This window comes from Tachypleus tridentatus, chromosome 7 (assembly GCF_004210375.1).
Source record: "Tachypleus tridentatus isolate NWPU-2018 chromosome 7, ASM421037v1, whole genome shotgun sequence".
Taxonomy (NCBI): Eukaryota; Metazoa; Arthropoda; class Merostomata; order Xiphosura; family Limulidae; genus Tachypleus; species Tachypleus tridentatus.
Genome location: NC_134831.1, coordinates 99,114,333 through 99,139,442, shown reverse-complemented (window position 1 = coordinate 99,139,442; position 25,110 = coordinate 99,114,333). Strand labels below are relative to the sequence as shown.

At 33.4% G+C, this 25,110-nt stretch overlaps 2 protein-coding genes across 9 annotated transcripts in view; one reads left to right on the top strand and one right to left on the bottom strand.

Moving 5' to 3' along the window:
- Window positions 1-936: 936 nt before the first annotated feature.
- On the bottom strand, window positions 937-24,996 carry LOC143256271 (G patch domain-containing protein 3-like). The gene is made up of 6 exons (XM_076513273.1): window positions 24,055-24,996; window positions 22,016-22,455; window positions 18,464-18,698; window positions 17,615-17,736; window positions 7,799-7,926; window positions 937-1,939 (listed from the first exon to the last, which is right to left on the bottom strand). The coding sequence occupies exons 1-6, from the start codon at window positions 24,644-24,646 to the stop codon at window positions 1,747-1,749; spliced, it is 1,710 nt and encodes a 569-aa protein (XP_076369388.1). The 5' UTR covers window positions 24,647-24,996; the 3' UTR covers window positions 937-1,746.
- The window catches only part of LOC143256270 (unconventional myosin-Ic-like), a 104,399-nt gene continuing 104,176 nt past the window's right edge, over window positions 24,888-25,110 (top strand). For 3 of the 8 annotated variants that reach the window (XM_076513265.1, XM_076513264.1, XM_076513255.1), the window contains exon 1: window positions 24,979-25,110. The gene's annotated coding sequence lies outside the window, so the exon portion shown is untranslated. The other 5 variants (XM_076513260.1, XM_076513256.1, XM_076513258.1 and 2 more) reach the window with 4 other exon arrangements.

Sequence of the window (25,110 nt, the reverse complement as noted above, 5' to 3'; positions counted from 1 at the left end):
ATGAGAAGGTGTTTTACCAGTAAAAGTTTTAATACTGTCTGCTATGAAGTGTTTTACCAGTAAAAGTTTTAATACTGTCTGCTATGAAGTGTTTTACCAGTAAAAGTTTTAATACTGTCTGCTATGAAGTGTTTTACCAGTAAAAGTTTTAATACTGTCTGCTATGAGGTGTTTTACCAGTAAAAGTTTTAATACTGTCTGCTGTGAGAAGGTGTTTTACCAGTAAAAGTTTTAATACTGTCTGCTGTGAGAAGGTGTTTTACCAGTAAAAGTTTTAATACTGTCTGCTGTGAGAAGGTGTTTTACCAGTAAAAGTTTTAATACTGTCTGCTGTGAGAAGGTGTTTTACCAGTAAAAGTTTTAATACTGTCTGCTGTGAGAAGGTGTTTTACCAGTAAAAGTTTTAATATTGTCTGCTATGAGAAGGTGTTTTACCAATAAAAGTTTTAATACTGTCTGCTATGAGAAGGTGTTTTACCAGTAAAAGTTTTAATACTGTCTGCTATGAGAAGGTGTTTTACCAGTAAAAGTTTTAATACTGTCTGCTATGAGAAGGTGTTTTACCAGTAAAAGTTTTAATACTGTCTGCTATGAGACATTTGCAATTAAAATTTATTTGTTGGACATGACATAATCCTATTTGTGACCTTATAACTGCAATTTAAAAACCTTACTAAAATTTGCCCATTTAAAAAAATACCTCATCAGTCTTACATGTACACTACAAAGAAATTCTATCCACAACTTGCATGAGGCTAATATGAAATAATTATCTTTTGTACGTGTGGTTTATTTTTATTTTAGATTTGACATCAAATCCTGTTTTTTTTTTTGTTCAAAAACAGTTTAAATTTTCACTGGCAAACCCAAAATGTGTAATATCTTGGGTCCATTGTACTATTGGCTTTCAGATTTTTCACAAACAACTACTAAAAAAAAGGCTAATAGAAGACATGTTTATAAACACAATACATACAAACATATATGTTTATACACACATCTTTCTACATACTACAATAATTTTTAATACAAAAAATACAAAAGTAAAGAACTTGTTATTGTACAGGATAATATTTTGTAGAAAGTTTTCTTGAGTTAGATGTGGAAAGCAGGATTCTGTATAAAACATTATGTCCTTATATAGCAGGTCTTCAGGAAGGTATCAGAACACTAGAATTCTCAGTGATTTTCCTACAGAGATCTAATATTTGTAATTATGTTTTCCAGACATATATACTATATTTTTTATTAAGTATTTTCTTCACTTTCTAATCAGTTCCAGTTATTTGCTTATCAAATGTGATTAGCTTTATGTAAAGGCAATAGATTACTGACCAGAAACAACATTGTTAAATTAGTATAATGAGTATACAAATAAATAGATACATCCAAATAAACAGATACATCCTATATAGTATGTGGGTGTGGAATAACATTTAACTCAAGGAGAGTGAATTTACCAAGATAACCATTTGTTAAAAATTCTGATTTCTATTGTTTGTATATAAATGTAGCCAAGTAGCATCTCATGTAACAGTTTATGACTCACATAAAGTATTAAAATACAACTATGAAACTTTATTTTAAAATTGCTTTGAAGTAATAAAAACCAAATATGTACACACAAGGGTATGTGTTTCATCAGGCTGGCTTGTAAATAAACACTTTACACACACATATATGTGCAATAAGTTATTAAATCTTTTCTACAACAAATTAACTTTCCAAATGAATGATATCCAGTTTCTACTGATTATCTGATGATTTCATGAATTCCTTTCTAAATGACAGAACTGATGGAAGACTTGATCTCAACAGTGGCTCAATGGGATCTGTTTCGTATGGGTTATCATAAACTGTCGAGATGAAAACATTCCCACATCGTTGTCTTCTTCTAACTTTTGATCCTGAACGGCGTACAAGTTTCTCACCTCTGTACCTGTAAACAATGCCAAAGAAAAATATTGGAAGTTAATTAATATTAGAACTAAAACCAGAATAACTACACTTTAAAATGACAAAAAGTAGTTAAAAAATGAAATACAGACCTACATGTACAGAGTGTTATCAAAATGACAAAAAGTAGTTACAAAATGAAATACAGACATACATGTACAGAGTATTATCAAAATGTCAAAAAGTAGTTACAAAATGAAATGCAGACCAACGTGTACAGAGTATTATCAAAATGTCAAAAAGTAGTTACAAAATGAAATAAAGACTACGTGTACAGAATATTATCAAAATGACAAAAAGTAGTTACAAAATGAAATACAGACCAACGTGTACAGAATATTATCAAAATGACAAAAAGTAGTTACAAAATGAAATACAGACCAACGTGTACAGAGTGTTATCAAAATGTCAAAAAGTAGTTACAAAATGAAATAGACTACGTGTACAGAGTATTATCAAAATGTCAAAAAATAGTTACAAAATGAAATACAGACCTACATGTCCAGAGTATTATCAAAATGTCAAAAAGTAGTTACAAAATGAAATACAGACCAACGTGTACAGAGTGTTATCAAAATGTCAAAAAGTAGTTAGAAAATGAAATAGACGTACTTGTACAGAGTATTATCAAAATGGCAAAAAGTAGTTACAAAATGAAATACAGACCTACGTGTACAGAGTATTATCAAAATGTCAAAAAGTAGTTACAAAATCAAATACAGACGTACGTGTAAAGAGTATTATCAAAATGTCAAAAAGTAGTTACAAAATGAAGTACAGACCTACGTGTACAGAGTATTATCAAAATGTCAAAAAGTAGTTACAAAATGAAATGCAGACCAACGTGTACAGAGTATTATCAAAATGTCAAAAAGTAGTTACAAAATGAAATAAAGACTACGTGTACAGTGTTATCAAAATGTCAAAAAGTAGTTACAAAATGAAATACAGACCAACGTGTACAGAGTGTTATCAAAATGTCAAAAAGTAGTTACAAAATGAAATAGACTACGTGTACAGAGTATTATCAAAATGTCAAAAAATAGTTACAAAATGAAATACAGACCTACATGTCCAGAGTATTATCAAAATGTCAAAAAGTAGTTACAAAATGAAGTACAGACCTACGTGTACAGAGTATTATCAAAATGTCAAAAAGTAGTTACAAAATGAAATGCAGACCAACGTGTACAGAGTATTATCAAAATGTCAAAAGTAGTTACAAAATGAAATAAAGACTACGTGTACAGTGTTATCAAAATGTCAAAAAGTAGTTACAAAATGAAATACAGACCAACGTGTACAGAGTGTTATCAAAATGTCAAAAAGTAGTTACAAAATGAAATAGACTACGTGTACAGAGTATTATCAAAATGTCAAAAAATAGTTACAAAATGAAATACAGACCTACATGTCCAGAGTATTATCAAAATGTCAAAAAGTAGTTACAAAATGAAATACAGACCAACGTGTACAGAGTGTTATCAAAATGTCAAAAAGTAGTAACAAAATGAAATAGACTACGTGTACAGAGTATTATCAAAATGTCAAAAAATAGTTACAAAATGAAATACAGACCTACATGTCCAGAGTATTATCAAAATGGCAAAAAGTAGTTACAAAATGAAATACAGACCTACGTGTACAGAGTATTATCAAAATGACAAAAAGTAGTTACAAAATGAAATACAGACGTACGTGTAAAGAGTATTATCAAAATGTCAAAAAGTAGTTACAAAATGAAATACAGACCTACGTGTACAGAGTATTATCAAAATGTCAAAAAGTAGTTACAAAATGAAGTACAGACCTACATGTACAGAGTATTATCAAAATGTCAAAAAGTAGTTACAAAATGAAATACAGACCTACGAGTACAGAGTATTATCAAAATGTCAAAAAGTAGTTACAAAATGAAATACAGACCAACGTGCACAGAGTATTGTTGAAATGTCAAAAAGTAGTTACAAAATGAAATACAGACCTACGTGTACAGAGTATTGTCAAAATGTAGTTACAAAATGCAATACAGACCTACATGTACAGAGTATTATCAAAATGTCAAAAAGTAGTTACAAAATGAAATACAGACCTACATGTACAGAGTATTATCAAAATGTCAAAAAGTAGTTACAAAATGAAATAGACTACGTGTACAGAGTATTATCAAAATGTCAAAAAATAGTTACAAAATGAAATACAGACCTACATGTCCAGAGTATTATCAAAATGTCAAAAAGTAGTTACAAAATGAAATACAGACCAACGTGTACAGAGTGTTATCAAAATGTCAAAAAGTAGTAACAAAATGAAATAGACTACGTGTACAGAGTATTATCAAAATGTCAAAAAATAGTTACAAAATGAAATACAGACCTACATGTCCAGAGTATTATCAAAATGGCAAAAAGTAGTTACAAAATGAAATAGACGTACTTGTACAGAGTATTATCAAAATGGCAAAAAGTAGTTACAAAATGAAATACAGACCTACGTGTACAGAGTATTATCAAAATGACAAAAAGTAGTTACAAAATGAAATACAGACGTATGTGTAAAGAGTATTATCAAAATGTCAAAAAGTAGTTACAAAATGAAATACAGACCTACGTGTACAGAGTATTATCAAAATGTCAAAAGTAGTTACAAAATGAAATACAGATCCACGCGGTAGTACAGAGTATTATCAAAATGTCAAAAGTAGTTACAAAATGAAATACAGACCAACGTGTACAGAGTATTGTTGAAATGTCAAAATAGTTACAAAATGAAATACAGACCCAGTTATTGTCAAAATGTAGTTACAAAATGCAATACAGACCTACATGTACAGAGTATTATCAAAATGTCAAAAAGTAGTTACAAAATGAAATACAGACCTACATGTACAGAGTATTATCAAAATGTCAAAAAGTAGTTACAAAATGAAATACACATGTACGTGTACAGAGTATTGTCAAAAAGTAGTTACAAAATGAAATACAGACCAACGTGCACAGAGTATTATCAAAATGTCAAAAAGTAGTTACAAAATGAAATACAGACGTACGAGTACAGAGTATTGTTGAAATGTCAAAAAGTAGTTACAAAATGAAATACAGACGTACGTGTACAGAGTATTATCGAAATGTCAAAAATTAGTTACAAAATAAAATACAGACTTACGTGTACAGAGTATTGTCAAAATAGTAGTTACAAAATGCAATACAGACCTACATGTACAGAGTATTATCAAAATGTCAAAAAGTAGTTACAAAATGAAATACAGACCTACATGTACAGAGTATTATCAAAATGTCAAAAAGTAGTTACAAAATGAAATACAGACATACATGTACAGAGTATTATCAAAATGTCAAAAAGTAGTTACAAAATGAAATACAGACCTACGTGTACAGAGTATTATCAAAATGTCAAAAAGTAGTTACAAAATGAAATACAGACCTACGTGTACAGAATATTATCAAAATGACAAAAAGTAGTTACAAAATGAAATAGAGACCTACGTGTACAGAATATTATCAAAATGTCAAAAAGTAGTTACAAAATGAAATACAGACCTACGTGTACAGAGTATTATCAAAATGTCAAAAAGTAGTTACAAAATGAAATACAGACCTACGTGTACAGAGTATTATCAAAATGACAAAAAGTAGTTACAAAATGAAATACAGACCTACGTGTACAGAGTATTATGAAAATGAGAAAAAGTAGTTACAAAATGAAATACAGACGTACGTGTACAGAGTATTATCAAAATGACAAAAAGTAGTTACAAAATGAAATACAGACCTACGTGTACAGAATATTATCAAAATGTCAAAAAGTAGTTACAAAATGATATTAAGACCTACGTGTACAGAGTATTATCAAAATGACATAAAGTAGTAAGTCCTACATATACATCAAAATATTATCAAAACATTTCAAAGAAAAAACAAATGAATGAACACCTTAAGTGTGATAAATGCTATCATAATTACCATTATATAATTTAATAGCTGACTATTATAATTTTCTGTCAGAGCTACAACTACTTTAACTAAAATACTGTATAGAAGTACTGTCATTATAAAAGTTTGTATGTAAATTATCAGTTTTTAATACAATTATAATAAATACTCTTTCAGTAAAACAATTTAATTGCAGATAAAAAACAACAAAATTGGTTGATTAATAATAATAGCATTAAGATTTAATATCAAATATCAGATCATTATGTTACTGGAAACAGGCAAGAAAAAATAATTACACCAATGACACAGCTACATAAAACAAAAATGTATGAATGTTTTATGGTCTGCAGTACAGATTCCTAATTTAATACTGTGTGTTAAGTTAAATTTTTTAGCTTAATCAAGAAAATAATAAAATTTATGTCTAAAAGCACCACTTTGGGGGGAGGGGAGGAAGCAAAACATTCTAAACTGTATGGGCCATTTAATTCAACTGGGTGTCTGCTCTATGATATAATATTTGTACATGTGTTGCTCCAACCTGCCTAGAAATATCTCACAAAAACTGCCACCTAGGCCCTAAGATAAAGATAATTATAAACCTCCCCAAATGATACCCCTGTTTTTGTTGTTGTTTTCTAAGATAAAGATGAATTATGAACCTCCCCAAATGATGTCCCTGTTTTTTTGTTGTTTTCTAAGATAAAGATGAATTATAAACCTCCCCAAATGATTTCCCTGTTTTTGTTGTTTTCTAAGATAAAGATGAATTATAAACCTCCCCAAATAATTTCCCTGTTTTTGTTGTTTTCTAAGATAAAGATGAATTATAAACCTCCCCAAATGATTTCCCTGTTTTTGTTGTTTTCTAAGATAAAGATGAATTATAAACCTCCCCAAATGATGCCCCTGTTTTTGTTGTTTTCTAAGATAAAGATGAATTATGAACCTCCCCAAATGATTTCCCTGTTTTTGTTGTTTTCTAAGATAAAGATGAATTATGAACCTCCCCAAATGATGCCCCTGTTTTTGTTGTTTTCTAAGATAAAGATGAATTATAAACCTCCCCAAATGATGCCCTTGTTTTTGTTGTTGTTTTCTAAGATAAAGATGAATTATAAACCTCCCCAAATGATTTCCCTGTTTTTGTTGTTTTCTAAGATAAAGATGAATTATAAACCTCCCCAAATGATTTCCCTGTTTTTGTTGTTTTCTAAGATAAAGATGAATTATAAACCTCCCCAAATGATGCCCCTGTTTTGTTGTTGTTTTCTAAGATAAAGATGAATTATAAACCTCCCCAAATGATTTCCCTGTTTTTGTTGTTTTCTAAGATAAAGATGAATTATAAACCTCCCCAAATGATTTCCCTGTTTTTGTTGTTTTCTAAGATAAAGATGAATTATAAACCCCCCCAAATGATGCCCCTGTTTTTGTTGTTTTCTAAGATAAAGATGAATTATAAACCTCCCCAAATGATTTCCCTGTTTTTGTTGTTTTCTAAGATAAAGATGAATTATAAACCTCCCCAAATGATTTCCCTGTTTTTGTTGTTTTCTAAGATAAAGATGAATTATAAACCTCCCCAAATGATGCCCCTGTTTTTGTTGTTGTTTTCTAAGATAAAGATGAATTATAAACCTCCCCAAATGATTCCCCTGTTTTTGTTGTTTTCTAAGATAAAGATGAATTATAAACCCCCCCAAATGATGCCCCTGTTTTATTTGTTGTTTTCTGGCAGTAGAATAGCTCACAATTTTGGAACTGACCATGAACTTTGCTGCTACATGAAGAATGTGTTATGTACCTCATTAACATGATACTCTAAATTACAAGAGTAATAAATACTCAAAATATGCTACAACAAGTAACCAACGTCTATTTACCCAAAACCTGATTTGTTCCGTGGGTTCTGTCCTTTATCAACAACTGGCTCAGCAGGACCAATGACTGTTTTTCCTAATCCTTGTCCATCTCGCCAACCCTGTTTTTCCATCAACCGACGTCCAATACCCTAAAATAATAAGTGAGATGCAAACAGACTTTTCACTAGCTCTTCTGTTTAATTGATTGATTTAGTGTTTTATGGCACAAAGCAGCTGGGCTATCTGAGTCAAACGTCCAGTAAAAAGGTAAAAATAAATTAAATGTAGTAAAATACATAAAAGGAAATGAAGGTAAAACAAAACAGTATTAAAAAACAGAAAAATCATAAAACCAATGTTGACACCTAGTCTACAATGTTAAGAGAGAAAGCAGAGTAAGAGAAGTTGTAAAGTACTTTCTGTAGCACAATGGTAATGATCATAACCCGCCAGGAAGACTAACAGGTAAGTACAAGAACCACAGTCAGCCACCTGAAGTTGGCCTTTCCAGTCCTGGTTCCGGGTTATGTGTCATTACGACCAGTGCTAAAAGGTAAAGTAATAAACGTGTTAAATGACATGCAGCAAAAGTGCACTAACAACTCGCCAGGATGACTAACAGGTAGTGCAAACAGATAGTTCAAACAGCAGCGTTAGTCACTTGACGTTGGCCTTTCCAGTCCTGGCGTTGAGTTATTCAATGTTCTGGTCATTTTCCAATGTCAAATTGAACTAGAGAGATTGAGACTCTGAAAAGGGAACCACAATTTAAAAGGTGTAATGAATAAATATCAAACACTTAAATGAGGTTACAAAGATTAATGGCCATTAAAAAACTAAAAACTTTATCATGGTGGACAGTGTCACCATCACCAATAACATTGTCTAATGTTATAGACAAACCCTGGGACAGAACAGGTTTAAAATAGTGCCGTCGTTGAGAGTCGTAATGATGGCAAGAAAGTAAAATGTGGCTGATAGTGATTTGAGTGTTACACAAACTACACACTGGTGCATCAGTTCCAGATAAAAGAAAACGATGAGTTAAAAAACTGTGACCAATGCGTAGTCTAGTTAGAACAACTTCCTCCTTCCGAACCTTACGAAAGCTCGATGGCCAAAGCCCAATATAGGATTTTATTTGAAAAAGCTTGTTGTCACGTTGTTCACTCCAAGTGGACTGCCAGCTGGCACGGAGCTGAGTCTTGAATACAAGACCATAGTCCATGTACGGAATTGGCACAGTGGTGATAGTGCTGGGGCAGATAGATTTAGCTGCCATGTCTGCAAGCACATTCCCACAAATACCAACGTGGCCTGGTATTCAGAAAAACTGAATAGAAGTAGATGTTAAAGAGAAATGAGCCAGTCAGTTTTGAAAATCTGGGAGAACAGGGTGTGAACCAACGTGAATTGATTCCAGGGCCAGTAGAGAACCAAGCGAGTCAGTATAAATAGTGCAGTCGGAGTACTGCTCAGCTTCAATTTCATCCAGGGCAAGAGATATGGCATACAGTTCAGCAGTGAACACAGAAGCTGTAGAGGGGATTCTGCGCACAACCACTGAACCACAACAAACCATAGCAGAACCCACAGAGTCACCTCATTTTGAACCATCTGTATAAATTGGAATAAAAAGGTTGTTTGAAAGATGTTCAGTAAATAAAAGATGCTACTTCCAATCGGGAGTATCTGCCTTTTTCAGATGACTTAAAGAAAGGTCACATTTGGAGGCTGTAATAAGCCATAGGGGGATGGGCTGACCAGTGAATTCTGCAATGTTTTCCAAGGACAGACCCAATTCATCCAATTGTGCCTGGATGCGAAGGCCAAAAGGAGCAATGGCAGATCGTTTGTTCTGAAAAAGTACGGCCCACTAAGGAAGAAAAACACATCCCCAAGTGGGATGCTTTGGTAAGGAGCGAAGTTTCGAAGAATATAGTAAAGATAGCTGCAAACGGCAAAGATGCAGAGAAGGTTCGTGAGATTCCACTTATAAGCTCTGAACTGGGGAGGTGCAGAAAGCCCCAGTGCAGAGTCGAAGTCCTTGATGATGAGTGGGGTCCAGCATTTTTAAGGCCGAGGGTCTGGCAGAGCCATAGACCAGTGATCCATAGTCAAGTTTTGAACGAATAAGAGCACGATATATCTTTAACATAGAACATTGATCTGCTCCCCAACTGGCAGTAGAGGAAACAGAGGATGTTCAGTGCTCTTGTGCATTTGACCCGTAGCTGCTTTAAGTGTGGTATAAAGGTCAGCTTACGGTCAACGATTAGCCCCTAGAATTTGGTCTCAGGGACTACTGGCAGCAAAACTTCACCAATACGGAGTTCAGGATCAGGATGGATACCCCGTTGGCAGCAAAAGTACATGCAAATGGTTTTAGAGAGAGAAAAATTAAAGCCGTTCCCTGTAGTCAACTTCAGTACTTGATTGAGGGCAATTTGTAGTTGCCACTCAATATATCTCATGTTTGATGACTGACACGAGATGTGAAAGTCGTCAACATAGAGCCCGTTTGCAACAGTGAGAGGGAGTTGTTCAGTGATAGAATTTATTTTTATACTGAAAAGTGTGACACTCAAAACACAGCCCTGAGGGACCCCAAGTTCCTTTACAAAAGAATGGGAAAGTGTCGAACCCACACGAATTTGGAATCTCCTGTCCATTAAAAAATTTTAATAAACATAAGTAAGTGGCCACGTAACCCATATATATGGAGGTCTTGCAAAATGCCATACCTCCATGTTGTGTCATAAGCCTTTTTAATGTCAAAGAATATTGAAACAAGATGTTGGCGTTTGAGAAAGGCTTCTCTGATTGATGTTTCAAGTCGAATTAGGTGGTCTGTGGTAGAATGCTGTCATCGGAACCCACACTGGGAGGGCGAGAGGAGGTTGTTTGATTCGAGGAACCAAACAAGATGAGCATTAACCATCCTCTCTAAGGTCTTACAGAGACAGCTCGTCAAAGCAATTGGACAGTAGTGTGAAGGAATCTTGGGATCTTTCCCAGATTTAGAGAAAGGTAAGATAATAGCCTGATGCCAGGCATCAAGAAAAACATTCTTCTGCCAGACCTGGTTAAAAACAATTAGAATAATATCAAGAGAAGCAGGAGAGAGAGATAGCGCAGCATGTTATAGTGTACATCATCAGGTCCAACAGATGTACTGCCAGACTGATGAAGGGCCATTTTCAGTTCCACCATTGTAAAAGGACAATTATAGTGAAAAAGACAGTCAGTTTGAAAGGAAAGAGGTGAACGCTCTGTCCGAGTCTTGATGGCCAAGAAGGTGGATAAACAAGCAGAAGTGCTAGATACCTGGCAAAAGCTTTCACCTAGAGTATCGGCGATGCTCCGGACATCAGCTACCTCTTGGCCATCAGAAAGTAAGATGGAGTGGGGGACAGAATTGTAGTGCCCACTGACCTTTCGAATCCTGTCCCATATGACTTTGGAACTGGTGGTAGAAGATATATTAGTTGTGAACTTAATCCAAGATTCCTTCTGGCTTTGATGTCTTACCCATCTAGCATGTGTATGGGATCATTGAAAAGCGATGTGGTTCGAAAGTGTGGGATATCTATGGAATGTATCCCAAGCCCGTTTTTGAGCTTTCCGTGCCAAGTGGCAAGCAGGATTCCACCACGGACAAGGATATCATGGAAAATGTGTTGAGGTTTTAGGAATATACTGAGCAGCTCCTTGTATAATACAGTCAGTTACCACTGCCACACAGTTGTCTATTGATGGCTGATTCACGATGGCAGGATCAAGTTCTGCGAGAGCAGTGAAAGTGGACCAGTCTGCCTGATCCAGCTTCCACCAGGGCACATGGGTAGGGTGGTATCGACCACGGCCAGTCTCTCTCAAAAGTATAGGAATATGATCACTGCCTAGTGGATTACTGTCAACCCTCCATGAAAATGGGAAAATAATGAAGGGGAGCAAACTGAGAGATCATTAAAGGACTGACTAGGTGCGTGAAAATAAGTGGAAGAACCAGTATTGAAAAGAGAAAAATTGTGATCAGAGAGCATACGTTCTACAGAGCGACCCCTCCTATCAATAACAGCACTTCCCCAGAGGGGATGATGTCCATTAAAGACCCCAGGATTAGAAATGGAGATGGCAAATGTTCAACGAGAGCATCAAGGTCTGATTGGTCATATCTCTCCAGGGGACAGGTAGAGAGAACAAACAGTGATGGTATGACCCAAAGAAACACGGATGGCTACAGCCTCAAAGGGTGTGTTGAGTGAAAAAGACAGGGTGGGCACATGCTGATCAACCAATAGTGCCACCCCTCCATGTACTCGTCCATCACACAGCCTGCCATTTCTGTACAGAGAAAACTGCCGAATGGTGACTGTATCAGCAGGTTTCAGAAATGTTTCTTGTAAGGAAAGACATACAGGATCATTGGAAACAATCAGTGTTTTGATATCATCCAGATTAGAACGTAAACCTCGACAGTTCCATTGTATCAAGGTGGCCATTTTTAATGACGGGTAGGCGAAGTAGCTGGAGAACCCTTCTGTTTACGACCACGTCTTTTTTCTTTACTGTCCTTCTTTGGAGGAGGTCTATTGACCTCCATGGATCCTGCTCTGGGTTGATGGGGCAGATCTTTGTTGTTGGAAGGGGATTCCAGTGACTGAGGACGTGAACGAATGATTGTTTTGCATCGTAAGGTTGGAGAAAAAGATGTGTCAGAAGAAATGCCTGTATTTGAAACCGAAGGATGTGGATCTTGAGATTTGTTGGACTGTATGGGAGGAACAGAGATGGGTGAAGAAGTTGATTCATCAACCTTTTTAATCATGAAGGTCAAAAGGCTTTTCATTTGTTTTAAAAACGATTCTCTTGGTGGTACAGAGAGATCTGTCTGCACTCCCACTGTAGTTGTGGAACGAAGTGCAGCAGCATATGTCCGAGATGGAGTGGCGGACAGCAATTTCTGAACCTCAGGATAACTAATGTTATGGGTCATTTTCAAACACTGCACCTCTTTTTCCTCCAACCAAGAACGAAAGTAGGAAGGGTAGGAATCATTGCAGTTGACACAATGTGGGTCCGTGTGACACTCATAGGCATCGTGGTCCTTGCCACAACAACGAGCACATGTCAGGAAACCATGACAGAACGTCTTTGAGTGGTCAAACCTCTGACATTGGAAACATCGAAGAGGGTTTGGAATGTACGGCCATACCCTGCAAATTAGATAACCTGCCTTGATGGTGGCAGGTGCACGTGGTGATGTAAATGTCAAAACAAAAATACTTGTCAACAGTGTAACTCCGTCTTTGCGAGTGGAGATGCGCCTCACTGCAGAAACTCCTTGAGTGGAGAGACCAGCGAGAATCTCTGACTCGGGGACGTTCTTGAAATCCCTCTCAACAATAACTCCTTGTGATGAATTCAAGGTAGCATGAGGGGTAACCTCAATAGGTACATCCCCAATTGCCTTTAAATTAAGAGGAGTTAACTGTGTTGGGATGTGGATGTTTCAACCAATATGTCTCCAGTTCGAAGCTTCTTTACTGACTTTGGAGAGCCAGCAAGTCCCTCTAGTCCCTTCTGAATAAAAAAGGGAAACATTTGCCCAAAAGGTTTTTTTGAAAGAGAATGTAATATAGGAAAATGGGGAACGTGTGTTACAGATGTTAAAGATTGCTGCTCAGAGTCTTCAAGATGTGGTCGTTTACCTATTGACTGTTTTTTCACTATTTTATTTAAATTTTTTATTGGAGGATCCACAGGAAAAAAGGAAAATTTCGGTCCTCACCGACCCCACCCACCATGGAGCCCTACGAGGGGACGCACTACAAAGTCATGCAAGGACAATGCAGCAACGCCAGGGTTTCGTGAGCACTATACCCAAACACCAGCATCAGACACAAAGTTCACAACACCCGTTGAGAACTTCCAACACTGGTACTTAGTTGACTCCAGCCCAAGTGAACCAGCCGATTTGGGGGGCCACCCAAAGGCTGCTCGTCTACAGAAATTCAAGGATAAAGTGGTGTGTTAGGGTTGGACCCCTCAACCACCAGGATCCTCTCCTCCCCTTCACGGGTCGCCACACACGGCAAACACGCGGATGGATGTTTAGATCCCAGAGGAGGTAAACTGAAAGAACAGAACCTTCCCTTGGAGGTCCCCTCACCACGTACAGGAATCCACACCGAGGGGTTTTCTGTTTGAATCCTAATAAAGAAAATTTCAAAGAAGTTTGCAGTTTATAAAAAGCCAGTGTGCTAAATTTCATGACATTTTTATTAATTTAAGATTTGGCCAATTATACATATTTTTACTTAAATACATATTCAAGACAAACTTATCAGATTTTTACAAACAAAAATAATAAGTGGGGACACTCGACAAACAGGTACTAGAAATTCGTAAAATGCTCTCTGCCTTTAAACTGTGAGGACTGAAACCTCATAACATCTATACATTTCTTTTGATTATCACAACTGCATTCATCCCTCCTCCAAAACCTCAACTTACAATTAATTTTCAAAACTTTCAACCACAGAACAGGACCTAGAAATTATAACTAATCTTTAAAACATCTCAAATCATCAACTTCAAAATTTTAAACATTTTGCCCAGTCCACTGTCATCTCAGGAAAACATTATTCTTGTACAATAAATAAAACACTTAAGTTCAACATAGCTGGTAGAAAAACCTGCTAGTACCATCAGTCTTTACTACTACTTAGTTTAACATAGCTGGTAGACAAACATGCTAGTACCATCAATATTTATTACTACTTAGTTCAATATAGCTGGCATGCAAACCTGCTAGTACCATCAATCTTTATAACTACTTAGTTTAACAAAGCTGGCATACAAACCTGCTAGTACCATTAATCTTTATTACAACTTAGTTTAACATAGCTGGCATACAAACCTGCTAGTACCATGAATATTTATTACTACTTTGTTTAACAGACAAATCTGCTTGTACCATCAATCTTTATTACTACTTAGTTTAACAGACAAATCTGCTAGTACCATCAATCTTTTTTACTACTTAGTTTAACAGACAAATCTGCTAGTACCATCAATCTTTTTTACTACTTAGTTTAACAGACAAATCTGCTTGTACCATTAATCTTTATTACTACTTAGTTTAACAGACAAATCTGCTTGTACCATTAATCGTTATTACTACTTAGTTTAACAGACAAATCTCCTAGTACCATCAATCTTTATTAGTACTTAGTTTAACAGACAAATCTGCTAGTACCATCAATCTTTTTTACTACTTAGTTTAACAGACAAATCTGCTTGTACCATAAATCTTTATTACTACTTAGTTTAACAGACAAATCTGCTTGTACCATTAATCTTTAATACTACTTAGTTTAACAGACAAATCTGCTTGTACCATTAATCGTTATTACTACTTAGTTTAACAGACAAATCTCCTAGTACCATCAATCTTTATTAGTACTTAGTTTAACAGACAAATCTGCTAGTACCATCAATCTTTTTTACTACTTAGTTTAACAGACAAATCTGCTTGTACCATAAATCTTTATTACTACTTAGTTTAACAGACAAATCTGCTAGTACCATCAATCTTTATTACTACTTAGTTTAACAGACAAATCTGCTTGTACCATTAATCTTTATTACTACTTAGTTTAACAGACAAATCTGCTAGTACCATCAATCTTTTTTACTACTTAGTTTAACAGACAAATCTGCTAGTACCATGAATCTTTATTACTACTTAGTTTAACAGACAAATCTCCTAGTACCATCAATCTTTATTAGTACTTAGTTTAACAGACAAATCTGCTAGTACCATCAATCTTTTTTACTACTTAGTTCAACAGACAAATCTGCTTGTACCATAAATCTTTTTTACTACTTAGTTTAACAGACAAATCTGCTTGTACCATAAATCTTTATTACTACTTAGTTTAACAGACAAATCTGCTTGTACCATTAATCTTTATTACTACTTAGTTTAACAGACAAATCTGCTTGTACCATTAATCGTTATTACTACTTAGTTTAACAGACAAATCTCCTAGTACCATCAATCTTTATTAGTACTTAGTTTAACAGACAAATCTGCTAGTACCATCAATCTTTTTTACTACTTAGTTTAACAGACAAATCTGCTTGTACCATAAATCTTTATTACTACTTAGTTTAACAGACAAATCTGCTAGTACCATCAATCTTTATTACTACTTAGTTTAACAGACAAATCTGCTTGTACCATTAATCTTTATTACTACTTAGTTTAACAGACAAATCTGCTAGTACCATCAATCTTTATTACTACTTAGTTTAACAGACAAATCTGCTTGTACCATTAATCTTTATTACTACTTAGTTTAACATACAAATCTGCTTGTACCATCAATCTTTATTACTACTTAGTTTAATAGACAAATCTGCTTGTACCATCAATCTTTATCTAAAATTCTACAAGAAACACATCTCAAACAACCAAGATCCGGATATTTTCACATCAGAAAGACTTTTGATGTATAATAAAGGTTACATACAAATAAAAAGTCATTTATGATCAAACATTCATACCTATAATGTAAAAAAATTAAATTAATAATGGCTATCTTTTGGTTCTGAACAATTACATGAGGTTTAAAACAGTGTATGTCTAGGTTATTTCAAATAACTACTTATTAAGATTTGTTATTTTACATTTAATTACAGAATGTCTGTGAAATCAGACACAGCTCATCATAGGTTCTGGTTAGTTCTAATTATTTTAAATAAAATATTATTATTTTTCATGCATTAAATTTCATAACTGGTTTTGTTTGTTTTGAATTTCACACAAAGCTACATGAGGACTATATTTGCTAGCCGTCCCTAATTTAGCAATGTAACACTAGAAGGAAGGCAGCTAGTCATTATCACCCACCACCAATTCTTGGGCTACTCTTTGACCAAGAAACAGTGGTATTAACTGTTACCTTACAATGTCCCCATAGTCTGGTAGGATGGGTGTGCCAACCCACAGTTCTCTTATTACGAGTTGAGCCCACTAACCACCTGGCCTTCATATTTTCATTACATCAATTACAAAACAAATTTATGCTTGTAATTTACATACAAACCTAATCAATATGTCTGACAAAAATGCTGAGTAAACATTTTTCCCATCTAAAGGAAGGAGTGTTACAATCTTACAGTATGTAACTATTATAAATTCTGAATTTATTAATTTGATCAATCCATATATTCTCCTATTAGCCAATGCTAAATAAATTAATAGCATTCTAACCATTATTTGTTTGGTATATTTTCATACAAAATTCTTTAATTTTGATGGCAAAAGCCACTTGTTACACAATTTTTTTTATATTGGTTTAAATTTTGCATTCCTTGTTAACTTCACCACAGATTTGTGTCCTTAATACAAATGCAGTGCATAAGCATCTCCGTGAGTTAGTTAAAATTACAATGAATTTCTAAGTTCACACTTTTGTTATTGGTAGTATTAATAAAATCCTTGATTTTATGTTTATATCCAAAATTTAAAAATATCAGATAAGTTCTTATATTCAAATTGTTTGCTGTTGCTACCATCTAGTGACAAAAACAGTAACTAAAATATACAATAAAGTCTTAAACAAAATTTGAAAACTTCAACATTCATTATTGCCACTGAAGATATCAATGCTGGAAGAAATGTATTTCACTACTACCGTTCTAAAACCTCGCCTGAAACTAAAATGTTTCTGTGAGTGACATTCCATAATTTTTGTTTTTCATGGTATAGGTTTATTCTTTCGATATCCATTACTTTGTTGACTAATTTTCTATATAACTTACCTTTGTGTGATTCTCAAAAAATCCAATTTTTCTATTAAAATCATCATCATCATCTATTCCATTTCGTAGTCTTGTTTCTCTCCTCATTTGCAAAAAATCCCTGGCATCTTTGTCTCCTGCACCTAAGGAATTAGTTAGAACTGTGAATCACATCAAGAAATATTTCAGTTGTCAAAATGTGAATGTTATATACTTGTTTGATTCACCCACTCATGCAAGTATAAAAATTATATAAAAAAAGGAAAATAAATTATGAAGATTTGAGACAGCGACTTGTGGGGTTTGTTTGTAGTTAAGAATAAAGCTACACAATGGGCTATCTATGCTCTGCCCACCATGTGTTTTGAAACCTGGTTTTTAGCAATGTACGTCTTGCACATACCATTGTGCCAATGGAGGGGCACTTGTGGGGTAATAGCTTTATTTCTGTACAGCTTTCATCTCCAACAGTAAGACATGATCTCCTACAATATTTTAGGTACATATACACTGATGAGGGGGACAATGAAGTCTAATGATGAACATGGGTTCATAGTTCCTACAATTCTCCTCTCTAATAAAAAAAACTTACACCTTCAAATTCAGCTCAGTCTAGTGTACAGATCTAGCTTACACATTAAAAATTTATTTCTGTTCAAAGATCAACTAGCTAAACTTGTACGGTCCTGGCTCATGCCAAGATATACATGCAGTGATTGTATATTTTATTTAAAAATATATTTATTTTAAAAAAATTTATATAGGAAAATTTTCACACATTTATAAGTACAATATCACAAATACCTCACTAATCAATTTTTCATTTATCTGTATAAATAGACTCTGCAAGAGATTAATTAAAATACATACCAGGTTCATAATACCCTGCCATATCCACATCCCAATCATCAGCAGTCTTCTCGTCAAAGTCTCCTTCTCTGGCGTCCCAGTACTGAGCATCTGTATAAAATACTAACCCAGAGCCACCCTTTTCCCACTTCAACTCAATTTCTTCTTCAAACAGCCTTTCTCTTGAACGTTCTAGTTGCGTTACATCATTGTGAAGTGCCTCATGACGTTCCCATTCCTCACAAGTGTCATCATCCTGGGATGTAGAGAAAATTAAAACATACTAAATCCTACACTGGTTATTTATGTGTAAAACTAAATTACCTTGTTTATATCAAAAAACATTTAATGACAAAGAAAAGGTGCAATTGAATTTACAAGTCAGTCAATTTAAAATGTAAAACTTGGATAAGCTAACAAATAGCTAATTTTTATTCACAAATTTCATGCACAGATGTAGTATAAATAAATTTATCTTGTGTGGAAAACAACATGCTAATTAGTCTCTGTTAGCCAGGTGTTGGAATCTATTATGTAGAAAATAGTTTTAGAAAAGGCTTTTTTGTCTCACCAATTGTTTTGGAACATTTTGATTGGACATCTGTTTCTTTTAGATAAGGGTGCCTTGGCCGATATTGTTTATTTTGAAAGTTGTTAATAAGTTACTTCACAATCAGTTGTTAATATTAACAATATTGGCTGCTTACTAATAATTAGTAATGACTATAGCTAATTAAACATACTTTTCTTGCATCCCAAGGTATAAAAATTAGAAGATATTATATTGTAATTTCAATATTATCTGAAGTTCAACCACCTTAGGAAAGTTAAACAAGTCCTAGATACAAATATTAAACTTAGTTGGATGTTTATAAGATTGTTGAAAAATGTTAAGAAGTGGATAGAAAATAGGCTTAGCATTACAATGCAGAAAACTGTCACAATACTTTTATCAAGTTAAAGGATATGACGTGGAGTCCATTTTATTATTATTATTTAACTTAATAGTTTAGACAGCTTCTTTATAAACATGCTGGTAAGAGTTGATTCCTTACTAATATCAGTGAATCACGACTGAAGTTTTGAGATGAATTATATAACAAATACCTTATACTGTAAAACAAAATGCATCTGTACAATAAGATGAATTACCATAACCATAAGTGTCTTAACAAGTAGGCCAATGTATGGAAGATTGGTTAAATACTCAGTATTGCACAGCTATGTATTTGAGATATGTGAAAAAGAACAACTGATATTGTGGAAAAAAAAAGGTTTAGGTGTGAGTAATTCTTTAAACCTTGAGTTTAGCTGTAGTGAAACAAATAGCTTGTGAATTTTATAATGGTAAAACTAGGGAACACAAACATGTAATGTTATAATGGTAAAACTAGGGAACACAAACATGTAATGTTATAATGGTAAAACTAGGGAACACAAACATGTAATGTTATAATGGTAAAACTAGGGAACACAAACATGTAATGTTACGAGTTCAGCTAAGACAGCTTTTTGTTCTGATAGTTGTCCTTTGGTATGAATTACCTTAAAATGTGGTAAATGCAGTTAATTTAACCAGTAAAGCCTGACTGTTTTCTTTTAGAATTTAGTACAGTGGATGATATGGTCTAAGTAAATCAAAATGTATCTTGAATCATACGCACAGGGTGACCCAATATTACCTTTCCTATTTTAAAATTTAATAATTAACTAAATGAGGAAATATAACCATGTTGTTTCCAACATGTTGTAGCCCTACTCAAACAGCTTTTACTGTCATCACAATAGATTTTTAAACCATGTTGTTTCCAACATGTTGTAGCCCTACTCAAACAGCTTTTACTGTCATCACAATAGATTTTTAAACCATGTTGTTTCCAACATGTTGTAGCCCTACTCAAACAGCTTTTACTGTCATCACAATAGATTTTTAAACCATGTTGTTTCCAACATGTTGTAGCCCTACTCAAACAGCTTTTACTGTCATCACAATAGATTTTTAAACCATGTTGTTTCCAACATGTTGTAGCCCTACTCAAACAGCTTTTACTGTCATCACAATAGATTTTTGCATGACACACCCAACCAATATTCAATTTCAGTGCACATCTGTTGCAATATGTCAATGGTTATAGTAAAAATGACATCAGTTATCCAGGCCTCTAGTTCCAAGATACTTGCTTTAAGTGTCTGATACACAATATCCTTAACATACCCCCAGACATCTTTTTTCTACTGGTATTTATACAGTCACTGACTTGGTCTCTGCTAGTGGAATGACAAATTGGTTGCCATTTTACAGGGTAACATTACTCACTTGTGTGTAACAAAATATAACTATAAAAACTGTTTGTCTTATGATGTTGAAACTACATAGTTGTATTTCCTTAGCTATTCAATTATTATATTTTAAGTTAGTAATGATAATTTTGAGCCATCCTGTATAAAAACGTTATTTTAGACTTAAACAAGGCTAGTAAAGCTTCATTAAGAGAACTGCAAGTTTTAGTCACATTATAACAAAGACATCAACATGTTGGAAAAGAGTGTAGGAAGAGGCTACTACACTAATAACTGGTTTAAGTCACTTAAACTATGATGTTAAATTTAAAAGTTTTGGTTTTGTTTTCCAGAGCTCACAACAGTTATATTTACTTGGTTCAATTGGTCAAAGTTGTTAGGAAACTTGTACAGTAATCCTGTGGGTTATTTTTTAAAGTAAGTCAAAAAAGTTAAAACTACAATTTTGAATGTTGCAGGTAATGTGCATTAGGTTTTGGAAGGCTTGTTCTTTCATTGGGAATTCTTTAGATTAGATGTACACTTGTGGCTTGCTTGACAAGGCAGTATGGTCATACATTTTGAAATCCTTTTCAATTGTGTTATAGATATTTTTAGTATTGGGATGACCTTACTGAATAATTCATCTCCTGTCAGTGTCCTTGCCTTTTTTCAAACAATTCTTCAAAACATTTAATAGAATTTGGTAGATTTTTAGTAAATAAATTATTTACCCAAAAATCCTGATTATGACTTACTAGTAAGTATCAATTATTAAAATCACAATTATAATTTGTGACAAATATGCAAGACATTGAAACATATCAGTTTAACTTAGAAATGCCCATAGCTAAACTGCTTGTTATTGACTGTGTCTATTGTACATGCTTTACAATTCAGATCTTAAGTGTAAAGGATAATAGTTATTTTCCTCAAAATTAATTTTCCTTTCTAAGCTGTTGATGGTAGTAGATAATGTGAAACAAATAGAACAATTAATGTTCTCAAAATTAACTCATGTTTACCCTGGAATACCTTTTTCTTTACAAATTAAACAAATAATTGTATGTCCCAAATTTATACAATTCTCAAATAAACAGTTAAGAAACAGCTTACACTACACATACATGTATGTATCTAACTTACATTCATAAGAAATTTATTTACTAATCTCTTTCTTATAGTATCACATAATTATATTCAAGATTTAAATGTGCAAACAAAATCCTGTATCTAGTTTGTTAGGGAATTTGTTGAGTTCTGGCCACTTGTGATAACCTGTTTTCATCCTACCTCTTCTGATTCTTTGTCAGAAGTGTTCTCTACATCTTGGACGTCAAAATCCTTTGGGTTTACAGACACTGATGATGTTACTACTTCCGTGATAACGTTACCCTTTGCTGTTCTAGCTGGTTCAAAATCACTGTTTTTGTGACTTACTCCAAACTTTCCATACAACTGTGTATCATATTCAAATGGTACACTTCCATATAATCTCTTACAACGGGTTTTTGGAAATTCCAGCCCAAGTTTTGTAATAATTGATGGAGGAAGTTTGCAGTTTCTGATTAACTCCAAGAATATTCTAGTAGGGGTGCCAACATTCCCATGTGGCATCACAGGGGGAGGATGAAATTCCTTAAGTTTGTGAAGATCTGTCACATTACAACATTCTCCATCATCTGGGACAGTCACTTCTTCAGCTCTTGTTTTATAGAACTTACTGGATTCTTCTGCAAAAGGACAAAAATACATGTATTGGTTTCTTACAACACTGGTAACAGAATAAAATTATGTTTCAAATATATATTTATAATAATTCAATCATTTCAGCATTGAAATTTCAAAAATAATATTTTTGTTTCTCAAATACATTAATTTCATTCAGAAATTTGACATACATTAAAGGCCTATCTCATTAAATCAGTTTAAAATGATATTATGATGTAAGAAAACAAACATAACTTGATATTGAAAGGTAATTTCACCAGAAGATATATACAAAAAATTCAATTTACTTACACTTTATTCAAGGCTTTTTAGTAAATACCCTTTTAGCAAATGGTACAGTTGTACAATTATAGTTAAACCAAGAACTTACTTTGTTTTAAATGTATAGTAACAACATTAAAAAAAAACGTCTCAAACTTAATGAATTAATTAGTAGGTTATTATTTTTTAATGATGGTATTTGTATATAATGAAGCAAGTTACTTCATAAACAGTAACATTCTCTAACATTGAGAGAAAAGCAGTTTCATACAATTAGATTTGTATTTATGGAAAGTATATTGTTAGAAAGATGAGCTGACAGAGTGATTGTCAGGATAATGCCAAATGTAGAGGGATAATTATGTAGAGATAAGAACAGGATAAAGAATGTAAAGTGTGTGTAGCTTTTGAGATTGTTAGGAGTTTCAAGTCCCTATAATTGGATAAAAACTTTGCAAATAGTAAGCCTATATCACACATGTCTAAGATAAAGAATGCTCAGACAAAAATCAAGTTATATTTTTCTAATACTAATAGAGTGGTTGTCCTATATAATAGTTGGTATTCATGTTTGAGAAAACACTGATACAGGTATTTAAGAAAATATTGGATAAATATTTTAGAAACCAGAGTTTGGATTTTGGAGCAGGACACCAGTAAAAAAACAAACAAAAAAAGCTTAAATGAATAAAATAGATAACCACCTCTTGTTAATATTTGGAAATGAAACATAAGATATATTAGTGAGACCTTATTGCATTTTATGACAAGCTTTAGCACTTGATACAGAAATTCAAGTAAATGAATTGAGAATGGTCAAATAAATAGTGAATAATAATAAAAACAAATATGTTTCTTACAACCGCTGATATGAGTATTAAAACTTTTATTAAAATAAAGTAGAAAACGTTGTTTTGACTTTCTTAGGTTATTTTCAGGTTAACCTAAGAGGGTCAAAACATTCTATATTTTAATACCCATACAAACCATCTTGAGTTACATTTATACTTCAAAAGGGTTTCTCATCATTACATATAAAGAAATATGAAATGTTTTATGGAAATAATTCAGTAAGCAACACAAAATGATCGGCTTAAATCTGGGCTTTCTTTCCCGAGGTTTAAAAAGCTAGTGTTAATAAATTTGATTGATGGTATAATGTATAGATTATGTCACTGGGCTTGAAGTTCATGTTGCTGAGGGTTAACTTAATAAACTAATGACCTTGTATTATATCTGAACTCCATAATGATGTCTTTAAATTTACACAAGTTAACCTGAATGAAGTTGAATGGGCAAGTTTTACTTTTACTACGTTTTAGTAATAAAATAAAACAAACCTTCATTTCCAGAATATGTTCCATTAAAACTTGTACAACGTTCCACATCACTTGAAATAATATCAGAATCATTGTCATTGTCACAACTTAGGTCTAAATTTTCAGCATTGATTCTGACACGACTTATGAAGCACCTAATTGGCAAGGTGTATCCATTCCTGTCAATCCAATGTTTTCTGTGATATAATTTCATCAGTTCTTGAAATCTCGAACTTCGAACTTTAACAACACAACAATAAGTTAAATTTCTAGTACTAGTGGTAGTACAACTACTAATAATAGGCCTTGTTTCGGTACAGTTTTGGCCAGCAGTAGGAAACTTAAAAGCAGTGTCCCGATTTACCCTGCTACTACCTTTACTCGTACTATTAGTCGAGTTTGAATCATTGGGTGTAAAATTAGGCTTAGATGAGTTCGTAGAAGATAAGTTGTTCATACAATATTTCCGCTTCTGAATTTCAGGTCTATGCCTAAAGTGAAAACATTCAAACCCAGAAGTTTCTACAAATTGTGAAAAGAAATTTCTTAAATCCGATGAATGATAAACAGATGGAATATTATTAACAACAGCATAAATATAACTCAACGTCATACTTGGGATAAACTTCTGTTGTAGTATGCTTGTGACATAGCAATACTACCCTGAAATACTCAAATTTCGTGCCTATTACTATTAAAACAGAACTAGGGGTATTCAACTAAACAACTTAAATTATTTTGATATAAAAATTAATCAATTATATTAGTAGTTTTAAAGTATTCTGAAATTTGTTTGATTGTTTCGTGCTATTAATACTTTAAATAGTCTGAGAATAATAGAATTTTCCAAAATAGTTTAACACTCCCTTAAACCTAATATCTTTGATCCATGAGGGCGCAATAGTCAAACTGTAAGTTCTGGCTGAGATATTCCTATATGATTCGCAGGCGGCAGTGAAACAGTAAGTGTAATTTTTCTTCAGGTCGGTAACGTTTCAGTTTCCTATAATCTACAGTATAAAATTATTGCAAAATTTATGCGATATTTTTAACAAGTTACTTTACTAAACGTTTAAG

What these genes read in the sequence shown, in the direction of transcription:
- LOC143256271 (XM_076513273.1), bottom strand. Translation starts at nt 24,646, where the DNA reads ATGACGTTGAGTTATATTTATGCTGTTGTTAATAATATTCCATCTGTT. An exon ending in GGCAGGGTATTATGAACCTG is followed by an intron (nt 17,737 to 18,463) that starts GTATGTATTTTA and finishes CTAATTCCTTAG; the next exon opens with GTGCAGGAGACAAAGATGCC. An exon ending in TTTTTGAGAATCACACAAAG is followed by an intron (nt 7,927 to 17,614) that starts GTAAGTTATATA and finishes TTATTATTTTAG; the next exon opens with GGTATTGGACGTCGGTTGAT.